The sequence below is a fragment of the Garra rufa genome, chromosome 10 (genome assembly GCF_049309525.1).
Source record: "Garra rufa chromosome 10, GarRuf1.0, whole genome shotgun sequence".
Classification (NCBI taxonomy): domain Eukaryota; kingdom Metazoa; phylum Chordata; class Actinopteri; order Cypriniformes; family Cyprinidae; genus Garra; species Garra rufa.
In genome coordinates this window covers 26,956,084-26,970,407 of record NC_133370.1, presented here as the reverse complement: position 1 = coordinate 26,970,407, position 14,324 = coordinate 26,956,084, and the positions used below count along the sequence as shown (strand labels likewise).

Here is a 14,324-nt window from a genome sequence, read left to right as displayed (position 1 = left end):
AATATATATATATTATATATATATATATATATATATATATATATATATATATATATATATATATATATATATATATATATATATATATATATATATATATATATATATATATATGGAACACAAATAGGGATCATTTTGTCCAAAGTTGGCACAAACGTTATTTGGACTCTTAAGCCTTACTTAAAATATACTTAAATATTTGCATTTATGACAATATATCAAAACTAAGTTGCACTTATTTACTCTATATCATTATCACTCTCTCTGTTCAGTATAGAGTACTGGTTCCGCTGTATGGATATGGATGGAGATGGTGTTCTGTCCATGTTTGAACTGGAGTTTTTCTATGAGGAGCAGTGCGAGCGCATGGAGGGGATGGGCATTGAACCACTGCCTTTCCAGGATCTTCTGTGCCAGATGCTGGACTTAGTTAAACCAGAATGCCCAGGTAAAAAAAACATTCTGATCCTCTCAACAGCTCCATATCATCCATATGATATTCAATCAAAACAGGAAGAACGTAGGTTCACCTCTACAGTAGATATTTTTCTCCTTCTATTTCCTTAATAACATCTCAGGTAAAAGCCCATAAATGACAATAAAATGGTCTAAGAGTTTCTGTCAGGTGTGAAAACGTCTTTGTAAGATACCTAGAAAAATGCATGAATTTGCTTAGATTAAAAGTGCCCGTCAAGTGAATAAATGTATGTATAATCATCTCATGACAGGTAAAATTACTCTTCGAGATCTGAAGCGCTGCAGGATGGCACATATATTCTACGACACATTCTTCAATCTGGAGAAATACCTGGACCATGAGCAAAGAGATCCCTTTGCAGTGCAGAAGGTCAGAGTTCTGATGGGTTACATCTGTGTTTAAATCCCATGTGCTGAATATTATCTCTGTTAGTTAGTGCGTTCTGTAACTGTACGTGTGTGTGTACCAGGATTTGGATAGTGACGGTCCAGAGCCCTCCGACTGGGACAAGTATGCTGCCGAAGAGTATGAGATTCTTGTGGCAGAGGAGACGGCCAATGAACAGCTACGAGAGGGGTGAGTCAATGACCTCCGTAATGGAATGAATTCGCTACCGAGTTCATTACATTGCATAGAGATGAGATACACTCTATATGTGACCCTGGACCACAAAACCAGTCATAAGTAGCACGGGTATATTTGTAGCAATAGCCAACAATACATTACAATATGGGTCAAAATTATCCGTTTTTCTTTTATGCCAAAACTCATTAGGATATTAAGTAAAGATCATGTTCCATGAAGATATTTCATAACTTCCTACCGTAAATATATCAAAACATTTCTAAGGACTTCATTTAGACAACTTTAAAGGCGATTTTCTTAATATTTTGAGTTTTTGCACCCTCAGATTTTCAAATAGTCATATCTCGGCCAAATGTTGTTCTATCCTAACAAACCATACATCAATGGAAAGCGTACACTATATTGCCAAAAGTATTAGCACACCCCCCTTCTAATGAACAGGTTTGACTAATTTAGTCATTTCCGTGAGTACAAATCTTTAATGTTTACCCATATAATAATATTCTAGGGGATTGTGTGCTTCTAATTTTACAGCAACAGTTTTGATAGGACCCTCTTCGATTCTAACATGACAATGCCTCTGTGTATAAGGCAAGGTTCAAAAAGAAATGATTGATTCAGTCGGTGTGGAAGAACTTGACTGGTTTGCAGCAGTGTTGTTTTCGTTTGACACTTTTTTTCATGACGATAACGAGACGATGACGAGATAAAAATGGCTCGTTGATGACTACAACATGACGAGACGTGTGTGAGTTTTCGTTAATGAGACGAGAATAGACGGAAATGTTAGTGGGTGGTCCGTCAGACGTTTAAAATGCATGACATTTCCGCTTATTGTGCATGCCAATTAAAACTTAAAAAGTATCTGACGCTGTGGCAAGCCGTTTTAGCATTAAATACTCTTTGCTGTACTAGTATGGCAAGCCGTTTTAGCATTCCATCCTTGTTTGTCTTTTATGTTCTAAAACATTCCTTTATTATTGTAATTATTGGTGAAAATAGTCGATCCGGAAGCTCACATTGTGTTGAACTATAGATCTGCTATTTTCAGAACTTATAAGTGACACTACCCAACAGCAAAATACTTACTGACCTACATTAATTTGTTAAAAGACTACTTTTTTCCCTTTTTTTGACTAAAACTAGACTAAAACCTTTTTGACTTTTCGTCGACTAAAACTAGACTAAAACCTTTTTGACTTTTCGTCGACTAAAATTGGACTAAAACTATCACATATAGAAGTGACTAAAATTTGACTAAAACTAAGAAGCATTTTAGTCCAAAAGACTAAGACTAAGACTAAATCTAAGATGGTTGTCAAAAACAACACTGGTTTGCAGAAAGCAAAGTCCTAATCTCAACTGAACACCTCTGGTGTGACTTTAAATGCAGACCTTGAGCCAAAAACTCATCACCAAACACAAATGACTTGTACGTACACTATATGGACAAAAGTATTGGGACACCCTTTCTTTAGAACAGAAAAAGGCACTTCCAAAACTGTGGCAACAAAGATACAATTAATGTATTTATAAATTGTGTTTCCATCTCTGTTGCAATGGTTTTTGAAGTGTCAAAAATGACTGTACCCATACTTACAAGTCATTGGTGTTTGGTTATGAGTTTTTGGCTCAAAGTCTGCATTTAAAGTCACTCCAGAGATGTTCAGCTGAGATTAGGAATTTGCTTTCTGCAGACCAGTCAAGTGTTTCCACACTGACTGAATCAATCTTTTCTTTTTGAACCTTGCCTTATACACATAGGCATTGTCATGTTAGAATAGAAAAGAGTTGTGTCCAAACTGTTGCTATCAAAGTAGAAGAACACAATCCCCTAGAATATCATTATATGCTTAAACATTAGGCTTTGTACCCATGGACATTACTACAGTAGTCAAACCTGTTCATTAGAACGGGGTGTCCCAATACTTTTGGCAATATAGTGTAGTTATTCAGCTTTCAGATGATGTGTTAATCTCAATTTCAAAAACTGACCCTTATGATTCGTTTTGTCCTTCAAGGTCACATATATGGTTCAACTTCAGAGGAGTATAAAGCGTAACTGTTGCACATTTGCTTTTGCAGATCTTTCGACGATGATTACGAATCCGACGAGCTCACGGTCTCCTCAGACATTGGAAATAAAATGGATAAGCTGGTCATATCTGATTTGTCGGCATAAGTCGGCCACACACCATGACGTTGAACGGATAACCACCTCGCCATATTTTCCCTCGTGCGTCAAAAGGGAAATGTTTTTCTACATTTCATTAAGGACATTTGTGTGTGTGTGTGCATGTGTGCAATAGAACTAATTCTTCTAAAAACCAAACGGCTTCAGACACCCACAAAAAGGCTTTATGTGCAATATGTCTTAACATGTAAATGTAAACTCATTGTTTTTCACTCTCTTACCGATAGTCACATCCACTCCCGGCTGGTTCCATCCACCCTTCACAAAGACTGATGTGAAACAAAAGGACTTTTTAGGAACTTTAGAAAGAGTTTAGAATGTGCTTTAATGTGAGTGAAACTATATGTAACACTGCCATAGATTTTTAAACGGCGGGGAGGGAGAAATAGAGAGACTTTATATTTGTGTGGCACGTAACTCGCGAAAACTAGTCCTCTTGGACTAAACCAGACATTTAAGTCATGAGATCCGCACATATCTTGTGCTATGCTGTGTTGCACATTATGTTGAAGGGACGTGGCAACGGTGCAAACCTGTTGCTCCTAGTGGTCATTGATGGTATTGCATGTTGTTGCCTAAAGAAAAGACTGAAGGTTGTGACTTTTCACAGTGTTTCAAAAACTTAACTACAGACATGCATTTACATATTTCCAGCCGAACTGACCAGGACAATCTTAGACTTGAAAGTGCTTTTTGGAATTATATATGTTTTTATCTGAGGTTGAAATGGTCAACACGAAACATAAATTCATGATGCTTTTCATTTTCGGTGTACAGAGACATTTGTCCAATACCATTTTGTGTATGTATTTAAGTCAAAAGCATTATTTATTTGGCTTGGGCATTGTTAACTCACTGTTTAAGATTTTTCAGTCCATCAAGTCTAAAATTCAGTGCTCATGTACTCATCTCAAACTGTTCTGCCATTGGTCAGTCAGACATCTAGTCCCACCCCCGAACACACACACGCCATTGGGTTAAAAGCACCACAGAGCAACAGTGTTTACAGGGAAATCAACTTACGCTTGCCATATCCAAAACGACACAATTCAGCTTTAACAAGTGTTTTACAAATGTCTCTCTGTGTGCTTGATGGCCAAACCTCCCTCCACTCCGTCACACTCTCTGGTTTATGTAATTAGTGTAATATATTTATATATGTGAAGTGGTTTGTTTGTTTTTGTTTGGCCAGCCATTTTCATGGTTTACCAGTAGCTTTTTTTCTTGTACTGTAGTCTAGCTCTCTTTTTTTGACTTAGGACATTTATTTTATATAGCCACTGTAAATGTCTTTGTATTTTATTTTTCCCATGTGATCGACTCTGCCACTGAGTGGTAGGGGACGTTTAAATTATGATATATCTCTAACTGCCAGTGTTATATAATGTGCATTAAGCTGAGTGGGCAGGGGCTTTATGAAGGAATTCAATATGAATTCATCGACAGGTGACAATCAACTGGACGCGTTTCTGCGATTAATGACATGCAAGTAGCACTTCTTAGAAAAAAAAAAAAACAGAACAGAGCAATACAACTGCTGTAATGTGTTACACTTTTATCAGGACTATTAGACATTGAGATAAAAACACAAAGCTGAAACTAAACTTGACTAATGCTACAATCCTGGTTCATTTTTATCACTAGCACATTGAGGGCTATGCAAATCTGATCTTCTGGACAGCTATTGGCAGCTACAGAAGCTGTAAACAACAAAACTTGTTAGTGTGCAACTTTTTTTCTTTTTATCTTTTTTGAGTTTTATATCTTTCCATGTGTTCTTTTTTTTTTCTTTTGGACTTGATATGTCTTGCCTGCAGACGGTGAAAGATGGGACTTAAGTTGCGTGATCTCTTAAGTGCTCTGATGAGATGACTCTGGTGTTCGCATGAATTTTCCCTTTTTTTTCTTTTGGAAAATTATGAAAACAAATAAAAATGTTAATTCATGCAATGTCTACAGGCTGTTCATTGGTAAATGATAAGGATTAGTTGACTGATAAGTTACTCACACCTATGTCATTTGCCTTTCTTCAGTCAAAAAGAAATTAAGATTTTCGAGGACAACATTCTAGGATTTTATCCAGCACGATGGAATCTACACATTTATTGCGTGCGATTTATAGTTGAGGTCAAAAGTTTACATACACCTTGCAGAATCTGCAAAATATTAATTATTTTACCAAAATGCGTGTTATTTTTTATTTAGTACTGACCTGAATACGATTTTTCACATAAAAGACGTTTACATATAGTCCTTGTTTGTCCTGAACAGTTAAACTGCCTACCGTTCTTCAGAAAAAAAAAATTCAGGTCCCACATATTCTTTGGTTTTTCAGCATTTTTGTGCATTTGAACCCTTTCAAACAATGACTGTATGGTTTTGAGATCCATCTTTTCACACTGAGGACAACTGAGGGATTCATATGCAACTATTACAGAAGGTTCAAATGCTCACTGATGCTCCAGAAGGAAAAATTATGCATTAAGAGCCGGGGGTGAAAACTTTTGAACGGAATGAGGATGTGTACATTTTTCTTATTTTGCCCAAATATGTTTTTTTTTTTTTTTTTTTTCTATTTAGTTCTGCCCTTCAGAAGCTACAGAAGATACTTGCATGTTTCCCAGAAGATAAAATAAGTTCAATTTACCCTGATCTTCAAATTCTAAAAGTGTTCACCCCCCGGATCTTAATGCATTGTTTCCTTCTGAAGCATCAGTGAGTGTTTGAACCTTCTGTAATAGTTGCCCCTCAGTTGTGAAAAGATGAACCAAAGAAAAACCAAAGAATTTGTGGGACCTGAAGGATTTTTCATAACAACCGCAGGCATTTTAACTGTTCAGGACAAACAAGGGACTCGTGAACAACTATCACTAAACAAAAAAACAGCTGTGGATCATTCAGGTAACAACAAAGTATTAGGAATCAACTTTTGAATGGGGTTATATTTATAAATTCAACTGTTATTTTCTCTTGTGGACTATATGTAAGTGTGTTTTATGTGAAATATCTTATAAAAAATAGCATGCATTTTGTATAATCCCTCTATATATGCATGTACTGGCTGCTTTGTATTTTAGTACATGTTTCCCTGGAGCCCGTCATCCATATGTAAAACACTGAATTAATAAGAAGTTGAGCTCTTACATAACATCCTCTAAATTGCTTATAAGTTTCGATTAAATTGTTTCATCAGACAGTTCAGTTTTCCAGCTGCTCTTTTGAAATCTATTTTAAGACATGAAATGCCATCAAATTCCCTTGCAAGATTAAAATGTTCCCCTTAAATAATGTTGTATAATAAAAAGAAGTTTCTGGATATGGACTTTAAAGACTAATGTGTATCTAATGTGTTTTGAACACAGACCTTCTGGCAAATTCCTGTAATCTGATGTAGTGGAGTTAAACAGAATTTCAGAATGATTTCTGAATTTTGGGCAGGAACTCAAGCAGTGAACACCTGTAAATCTAGGCCATCTTGAAACTGTCCTCTGTTTTTCACTGTGCGCAATTCATTTTTTCCGCTATTTTGGTCTCCAGAGAGAAGAATGTCTTCAGTTTCGTTTCATCTGCAAAACACCCTTCCAGGTGTCCATATAGGAAAATCTCCATGTTTGCCCTATGCTGTCAATGACATGTACTACAGTGGGAAATACATTATCTGATCAATACAGCCAAGCACTTGTGTCTGTCTTTTTCTTTTTGTGCGTGTCATGAATTATAATGACTTTCCATCCACCTCTTTTCTGGCAGATGTGAAGAGATTGCATTACCCTGGTGTAAATGCAGAGTAGAAACACATGTTCTAGCTGTTGGTGGGAATGTTGTTCGTTCAATTCAACAGAAAAGGCACAGGCTTTCCAGATTGTCCAACCCAGATCTCATTAGAAAATGTATGTATTTCACAAGGCGATGATTTCGTATGAATTTGTACTTCAAGTAAATGCAAATTTTGTCAGCCTGTAAGACCTTTCTTCATCTTCAAAACACAAATTAAGATATTTATGATGATGAAACTATGGAGTCATCATAGTTTGCTGTGATAGCAGTTGTTTAACTTTATATCTATACAGACTTTTCTTTATCAGACCTGAGCTGAAGAAGGCAGATAACCAGAGGGATGTGCTCCACACCCTTGAAAGCACTTTGATGTGAGAATCAGTGCACAGTACACACAGCTCTTCCTGTTCCAGACTGACACCTCTGACTTTAGGGAACTTCAACAGGAGGGAACACCCTATCCTGTATCAGCCAGAAGCTGTCTGTGATTAAGAGAAGTGCATATCCGTTAGAAGATGATTACTGCCTTATTTACTCCAGGTCTCCATCTCCAGGAAATCCCCTGACCATTCAGCCAATTGTGCTTCACACTCTCACAGAAGAACACCTAGACTCTGGACATTATATTTTTTTAACTTTGTACATTTTTTTAAGTGTGCTTGACCTCATTCTCTGATTCATAAGCAGAGTCTTTCATTGATATGATTACAAATGACCATTTAGGCTTTAAAGGTTGTATCAGCGATTTCTAGCCTAAAACATAAAGTGTCAATTTCAGCTGACCTTTCTTCACGATCCGCTCGCTGCCTGCCCCATAAATTGTCTGTGAAAAAACAGCGTCTCTCTGGTCAGGCTAGGGTCCGAGATATGCCAAAAAAACAATCGGCGCTATCAACCATTCCACAGATAATCAAACAGTGTTCCAACCAATCAGCGTCAGGGGTTTGGTGTTGTGGACTTTCCTACTGGTGCAGGGATGTGAGGGAGGCGGAGCGAAAGTCCACAACACCAAACTCCTGACGCTGATTGGTTGGAACACTGTTTGTTTATGTCAGAGCCATATAAAAAGAGAGTTGCGACACGCTTTGATCTCGCCGCCGCACGGTCACGTGGTTCATGGAGCTCTCAATAGTTCCAAACAGCTCCGCGCTGTCAATGTGTTTGAATGGAGTTAAATAGGATACACAGCAGTTTTACTATATTTGCAGCAATTTCGAGTAATTATTAACACATAATGTGCATTGATTGTGTATTGATAACTTCTCTGAACACGCTTTACAATCGCATTTTATTCTGGGGAGTGATAAAGAGACATAATTAATATGTTCTCATACTCTTTGGCAGTCAAATGTGACCAAACACCTTAAGTGTAACTTTTATTCAATTAAATAACTGTAATATATAGTTAAGTTCTATTTAGTAAATATTTTGAGGAGGTTTTTTTGTACTTAATATGTGCAATAATGATCCTGACCATTTAAAAGATAACATTTTCTAATATAGTATTTAGATTACAGTTAGTGTAATATTTAAGGTTAAATACATCTGCATGTGTATTTGGACATGATCAAACACTCTTTTTTATACAGTATGTTTCGATTTAACGATTTAATGTTAAATTAAAAAAAAAGTAATTTACTCTTGTTTTATGATATTCAAATATACAACATAAGTGAATATTATAAAAGGCAAGCAAAAATGGCATTTAACATAATAGAAAAGATGAAAATAATGTTTAAAAAAACACAAGGCAACGAATTGCATTCAGCATACATTTTTATCGTGTTTCTTGAATGCAGTCTTTACTGAAACTCATTCAACCTCCTACAGTGAGAGAAAGATTGCAGAAAGACTAAAAACATAAAAATATGACAACTAGTATCTGGTTATGGTCGCTATTACGGTGTTTCTCACGTTATCCAGCTGCATTTACAGTTTAACTGGTTATTTTTTAACGATAAACATTAACTATAACACGCTTCATAAAACACCACTATTGGCCAGTTTTTCGAGAGGTCAACTGATGCGTTAAAATGTAAAGAAATGCAGTAATTTCTTCAATATACTTGCGACTGTGCTTGAGAAGCGCTGAAATGAATGGGCTTCAATGGAGGAGCTATTGGTTGTTTGGAACTATTGACCGCTCCATGACACGCTTTACTTCCGCATTCCTCAGTTCCTATGGAAGCCTATGGGAGTGTCGCAACTCTCTTTTTATATGGCTCTGGTTTATGTGTGGAAAGGTTGGTAGTGCCGATTGTTTTTTTGGCATATCTCGGACTCTAGGCTGACCAGAGAGACGCGGTTTTTTCACAGACAATTTATAGGGCAGGCAGCGAGCGGATCGTGATGAAAGGTCAGCTGAATTTGACACTTTATGTTTCAGGCTAGAAATCGCTGATACAACCTTTAAGCTATTCTCTTATGTGGTAAAACCTAGCCTACCACATCTGTGAGGTAAATCGAGAAAAGATTATTAAAGGGCATAAATAGTCCCTCAAAAATCTAAATTATGTTATTAATTACACAGAAAATAACACAGAATATTTTATTGATGTCCTCTACCTTTCTGGGCCTTGAACATGTCATTTTGCTGTCTTTGCAGGATCAGAAAGCTCAGAAATGTGTGTTCTGAAGATGAACAAAGGTCTTATGGGGTTGAAACAACATGAGGGTGATCAAATAAAAGGAGTAGTTCACTTTCAGAACAAGAATTTACAGATAATGTACTCACCCCCTTGTCATCCAAGATGTTCATGTCTTTCTTTCTTCAGTCGTAAGGAAATCATGTTTTTTGAGAAAAAACATTTCAGGATTTTTTTCCATATAATGGACTTCTATGTTGCCCCCAAATTTGAACTTTCAAAATGCAACTTCAAAGGGCTCTAAACGACCACAGCTGAGGAAAAAGGGTCTTATCTAGCAAAACGATGGGTTATTTTCTAAAACAAAATTACAATACTTTTTAACCTCAAATGCACTTCTTGTCTAGCTTGGCAAGACGAGCATTTGAGATTAAAAAGTACATAAGTTGTAAATGTTTTTAGAAAATAACCAATCATTTGGCTAGATAAGACCCTTCTTCTTTGGCTGGGATCAATTAGAGCCCTTTGAAGCTGCATTTAAACTGCATTTTGGAAGTTCAAACTCGGGGGCACCATACAAGTCCATTATATGAAGAGAAATCCTGAAATGTTTTCCTCAAAAAACACCATTTCTTTACAGCTGAAGAAAGAAAGACATGAACATCTTGGATGACAAGGGGGTGAGTACATTATCTGTAAATTCTTGTTCTGAAAGTGAACTACTCCTTTAAGGACAATTTTTTCATTTCAGATTGAACTTACCCTTTAAGAGACGAAAAGTTGACACTGCAACACTGAACCCTTAATATTTAAAAAATGCATCACACAAAAATGAAAAAAGTGACTTTAAATATTCAAAATACATAAAAATATTTATTTTGTTTTCCACACAAAGCCATATGGTGCAAGCACCGCATCATATGAAGACTATGAAAAGTCATTGGCTTGTTTTTTTTTGTGTGTCCTTTCTGAAGCTTAAAAGGCACCATTCATTTTAATACAGAAATGTAAAATTAACATTTTACTTAAATTTGAGTGTTGATTTTTAAGACAAGGAAAGCAATTCAAGAAAATAGCATGTGTAGAGCAGCTGGCTAGTGCCACCAGTTGAAATCACTCTCTCCTGTCATTTTCCACTTATCAGACATTCAGAAGCCCTGGGCTTGATGAGAGTGATTTTGAAGTGAGGTCATTCTACTTTCAAAGAAATGTCAAACAAATTAATTGTCCCAAAATTATGTCATTTTATGTGACTGTTTTAATGTTTTAAAGCCAAACCACTGACACTTTTTAATACAATACTGTTCAAAAGTTTGAGGTGAGTAAGATGTTTTTGAAGTCTTGTATGCTCACCATGGCTAAATTATTTGATCAGAAATACAGTAAAAACAATAATATAGCTAAATATTATTAAAACAGTTTTCTATTTGAATATATTTTGAAATGTAATTTATTCCTGGGATGGCAAAGCTGAATTTTCAGCAGCGTCACAATCCTTCATAAATCATTTGGTACTCAAGAAACACTTAATATCAATGTTAAAAAATCCCACAGCAATAGAACTGATTATAATTCTTTTTTTTTTTTTACAATGCCAAGACCTCAGTAAAATCTAAAAACAGAACTTAATGCAATTATCATAGCACATGACACAGTATGTGACCCTGGACCATAAACCCAGTTTTAAGTGTCAATTTATAAGTAATCTGAAAGCCATACATAAATAAGCTTTCCATTGATATATGGTTTGTTAGGATAGGACAATATTTGATCGAGATACAACTATTTGAAAATCTGAAATCTGAGGGTGCAAAAAAAATCTAAATATTGAGAAAATCGCCTTTAAAGCTGTTCAAATGAAGTTTGCATAGCCGATTACTAATCACAAATTAAGTTTTGATATATTTATGGTTAGAAATTAAAAAAGTATCATCGTGGAACACGATCTTTACTTAATATCCTGATGATTTTTGGCATAAAGGAAAAAATTATCATTTTGACCTATATAATGTATTTTTGGCTATTGCTACAAATATACTCGTGCTACTTAAGAATGGTTTTGTGGTCCAGGGTCACATAAAAATCAGCACTAAACATGCTCCTGCCCTTCCTTTAACTGTCCTGCTGGTGGCAGCAGACGCATTTAGTCCGTGTGACCCGCCTGCCACTGTCAACGAAGTGAAATGTAGGACAAGGGGCATTGAGTTTGTTCAGCTGTACACCTCTGATTTTGAGATTTAAAAACAGAGTATTTTCAGCTACCTACATGATTATGCCATGAGTCATGGACATGCAGTGGACTCAAAATAGTTTGCATACTTGAATGACAGTTTAATGATCCATCTAATTTTCTAAATATGTCTTGTGATGACAGACTAGCAAGCATACAGACAAGCCTGTAAACCTGCAAAACCAGGATGCTGCAGCAAACAGTCACCCATAATATGTGACCCTGGACCACAAAACCAGTCTTAAAGGTTGTATCAGCGATTTCTAGTCTAAAACATAAAGTGTCAATTTCAGCTGACCTTTCTTCACGATCCGCTCGCTGCCTGCCCCATAAATTGTCTGTGAAAAAAACGCGTCTCTCTGGTCAGCCTAGGGTCCGAGATATGCCAAAAAAAACAATCGGCACTACCAACCTTTCCAATCAGTGTTCCAACCAATCAGCGTCAGGGGTTTGGTGTTGTGGACTTTCCTACTGGTGCAGGGATGTGAGGGAGGCGGAGCGAAAGTCCACAACACCAAACCCCTGACGCTGATTGGTTGGAACACTGTTTGTTTATGTGTGGAAAGGTTGGTAGTGCCGATTGTTTTTTTTGGCATATCTCGGACCCTAGGCTGACCAGAGAGACGCGGTTTTTTCACAGACAATTTATGGGGCAGGCAGCGAGCGGATCGTGAAGAAAGGTAAGCTGAAATTGACACTTTATGTTTTAGACTAGAAATCGCTGATACAACCTTTAAGTAGCACGGATATATTTGTAGCAGCAGTCAAAAATACATTATATAGGTCAAAATGACCAGTTTTTCTTTTATGCCAAAAATCATTAGGATATTAAGAAAAGATCATGTTCCATGAAGATATTTTGTAAATTTCCTACCATAAATATATCAAAACTTAATTTTTGATTAGTAATATGCATTGCTAAGAACTTCATTTGGACAACTTTAAAGGCGATTTTCTCAATATTTAGATTTTTTGCACCCTCACATTTCAGATTTTCAAATAGATGTAGGCTATCTCGTTCAAATATTGTCCTATCCTAACAAACCATACATCAATGGAAAGCTTATTTATTTAGCCTACTTTATTCGCTTATAAAGATGATGAATAAACTGACCCTTATGACTAGTTTTGTGGTCCAATGTCACATATTATGACATCCAGGAGAACTGCAAGGATGTAACTACTTATTCACAATAGGTAAACATTTTGATCATCTGTCTGAATATTGGGGAGAATCTCCTGCTTAATAGTGGTTTCAGTACTGTGTTTTAGTTTGTGTGGTCAGTAGTTTGACCACAAAAACATCAGTAACACTTTATGATACAGTCCCATTAGTTAATGCATTAACTTACATTAACTAACAAAGAGCAATACATTTTTCTACAATGTTTATTTGTCATTTGTTATTGTCATATTAACTAATTAGGTGGGGGTACAAAAACTTTTGGAATTTGAAGATCAGGGTAAATTTAACTTATTTTGTCTTCTGGGAAACATGTAAGTATCTTCTGTAGCTTCTAAAGGGCAGTACTAAATGTAAAAAATATGATATTTAGGCAAAATAAGAAGAATGTACACATCTCTGTTCTGTTCAAAAGTTTTCACCCTCCGGCTCCTAATGCATCGTTTTTCCTTCTGGAGCATTGGTGAGCATTTAAACCTTCTGTAATAGTTGCATATGAGTGCATCAGTTGTCCTCAGTGTGAAGAGATCTCAAAATCATACAGTCATTGCTGGAAAAGGGTTCAAATACACAAAAATGCTGGAAAACCAAAGAATCTGTGGGACCTGAAGGTCTTTTCTGAAGAACAGCAGGCAGTTTAACTGTTCAGGACAAACAAGGGACTCATGAACAACTATCACTAAACAAAAAACACAGCTGTGGATCGTTCAGGTAATAACAGAGTACAGAACACATAAACAGGGTCATTTTTATAAATTCAACTATTATTTTCTCTTGTGGACTATATGCAAAGATATTTTATGTGAAATTTCTTATTCAGGTCAGTACTAAATAAAATGCATTTTGTATGATCCCTGTTATTTTGGTAAAATAAGTAAAATTTTTAATGATTCTGTAAGGGGGATGTAAACTTTTGACCTCAACTGTAAATAACTAACTAATATGAATAAATGTAACCTTATTGAAAAGTGTTACTAAACATCAAACTACAAAAGACAGCAAAAACCAACTATACCATAGTGTTGAACAATTACCTCTGTTTACAAATCGTCACCTTAGAATTATAAGGTTCTATCTGCATTCTGAGCACTTTCGAGATAATGTGCCTCAAAGTTTTTGCTTTCTATAGACTTCTGTAGATAGAACCATTCTTGTTTTCTAAAAAAAGGCCCCAAATGTACATAGCTTACAAAAGAAACATCAAATAATGTACATAAGTTGTCACAGAATAAGAATATGTGAATAACTCAATTTTGACAAAAATGTCAGATAGAATTCATTACAATGAATAA

General features: G+C 35.9%; 2 protein-coding genes across 2 annotated transcripts in view; both read left to right on the top strand.

Annotated features, from left to right (window-relative positions):
- LOC141344535 (serine/threonine-protein phosphatase 2A regulatory subunit B'' subunit alpha-like) overlaps positions 1-277 on the top strand; it is a 101,748-nt gene extending 101,471 nt beyond the window's left edge. The window contains exon 10 of the mRNA XM_073849414.1: positions 273-277. Coding sequence (XP_073705515.1) covers positions 273-277 — 5 coding nt within the window. The remainder of the gene's footprint in view (positions 1-272) is intronic.
- On the top strand, positions 277-5,203 carry LOC141343946 (serine/threonine-protein phosphatase 2A regulatory subunit B'' subunit alpha-like). Its single transcript, XM_073848645.1, has 4 exons — positions 277-448; positions 729-847; positions 948-1,054; positions 3,149-5,203. The coding sequence occupies exons 1-4, from the start codon at positions 295-297 to the stop codon at positions 3,243-3,245; spliced, it is 477 nt and encodes a 158-aa protein (XP_073704746.1). The 5' UTR covers positions 277-294; the 3' UTR covers positions 3,246-5,203.
- The last annotated feature ends 9,121 nt before the right edge of the window (positions 5,204-14,324 follow it).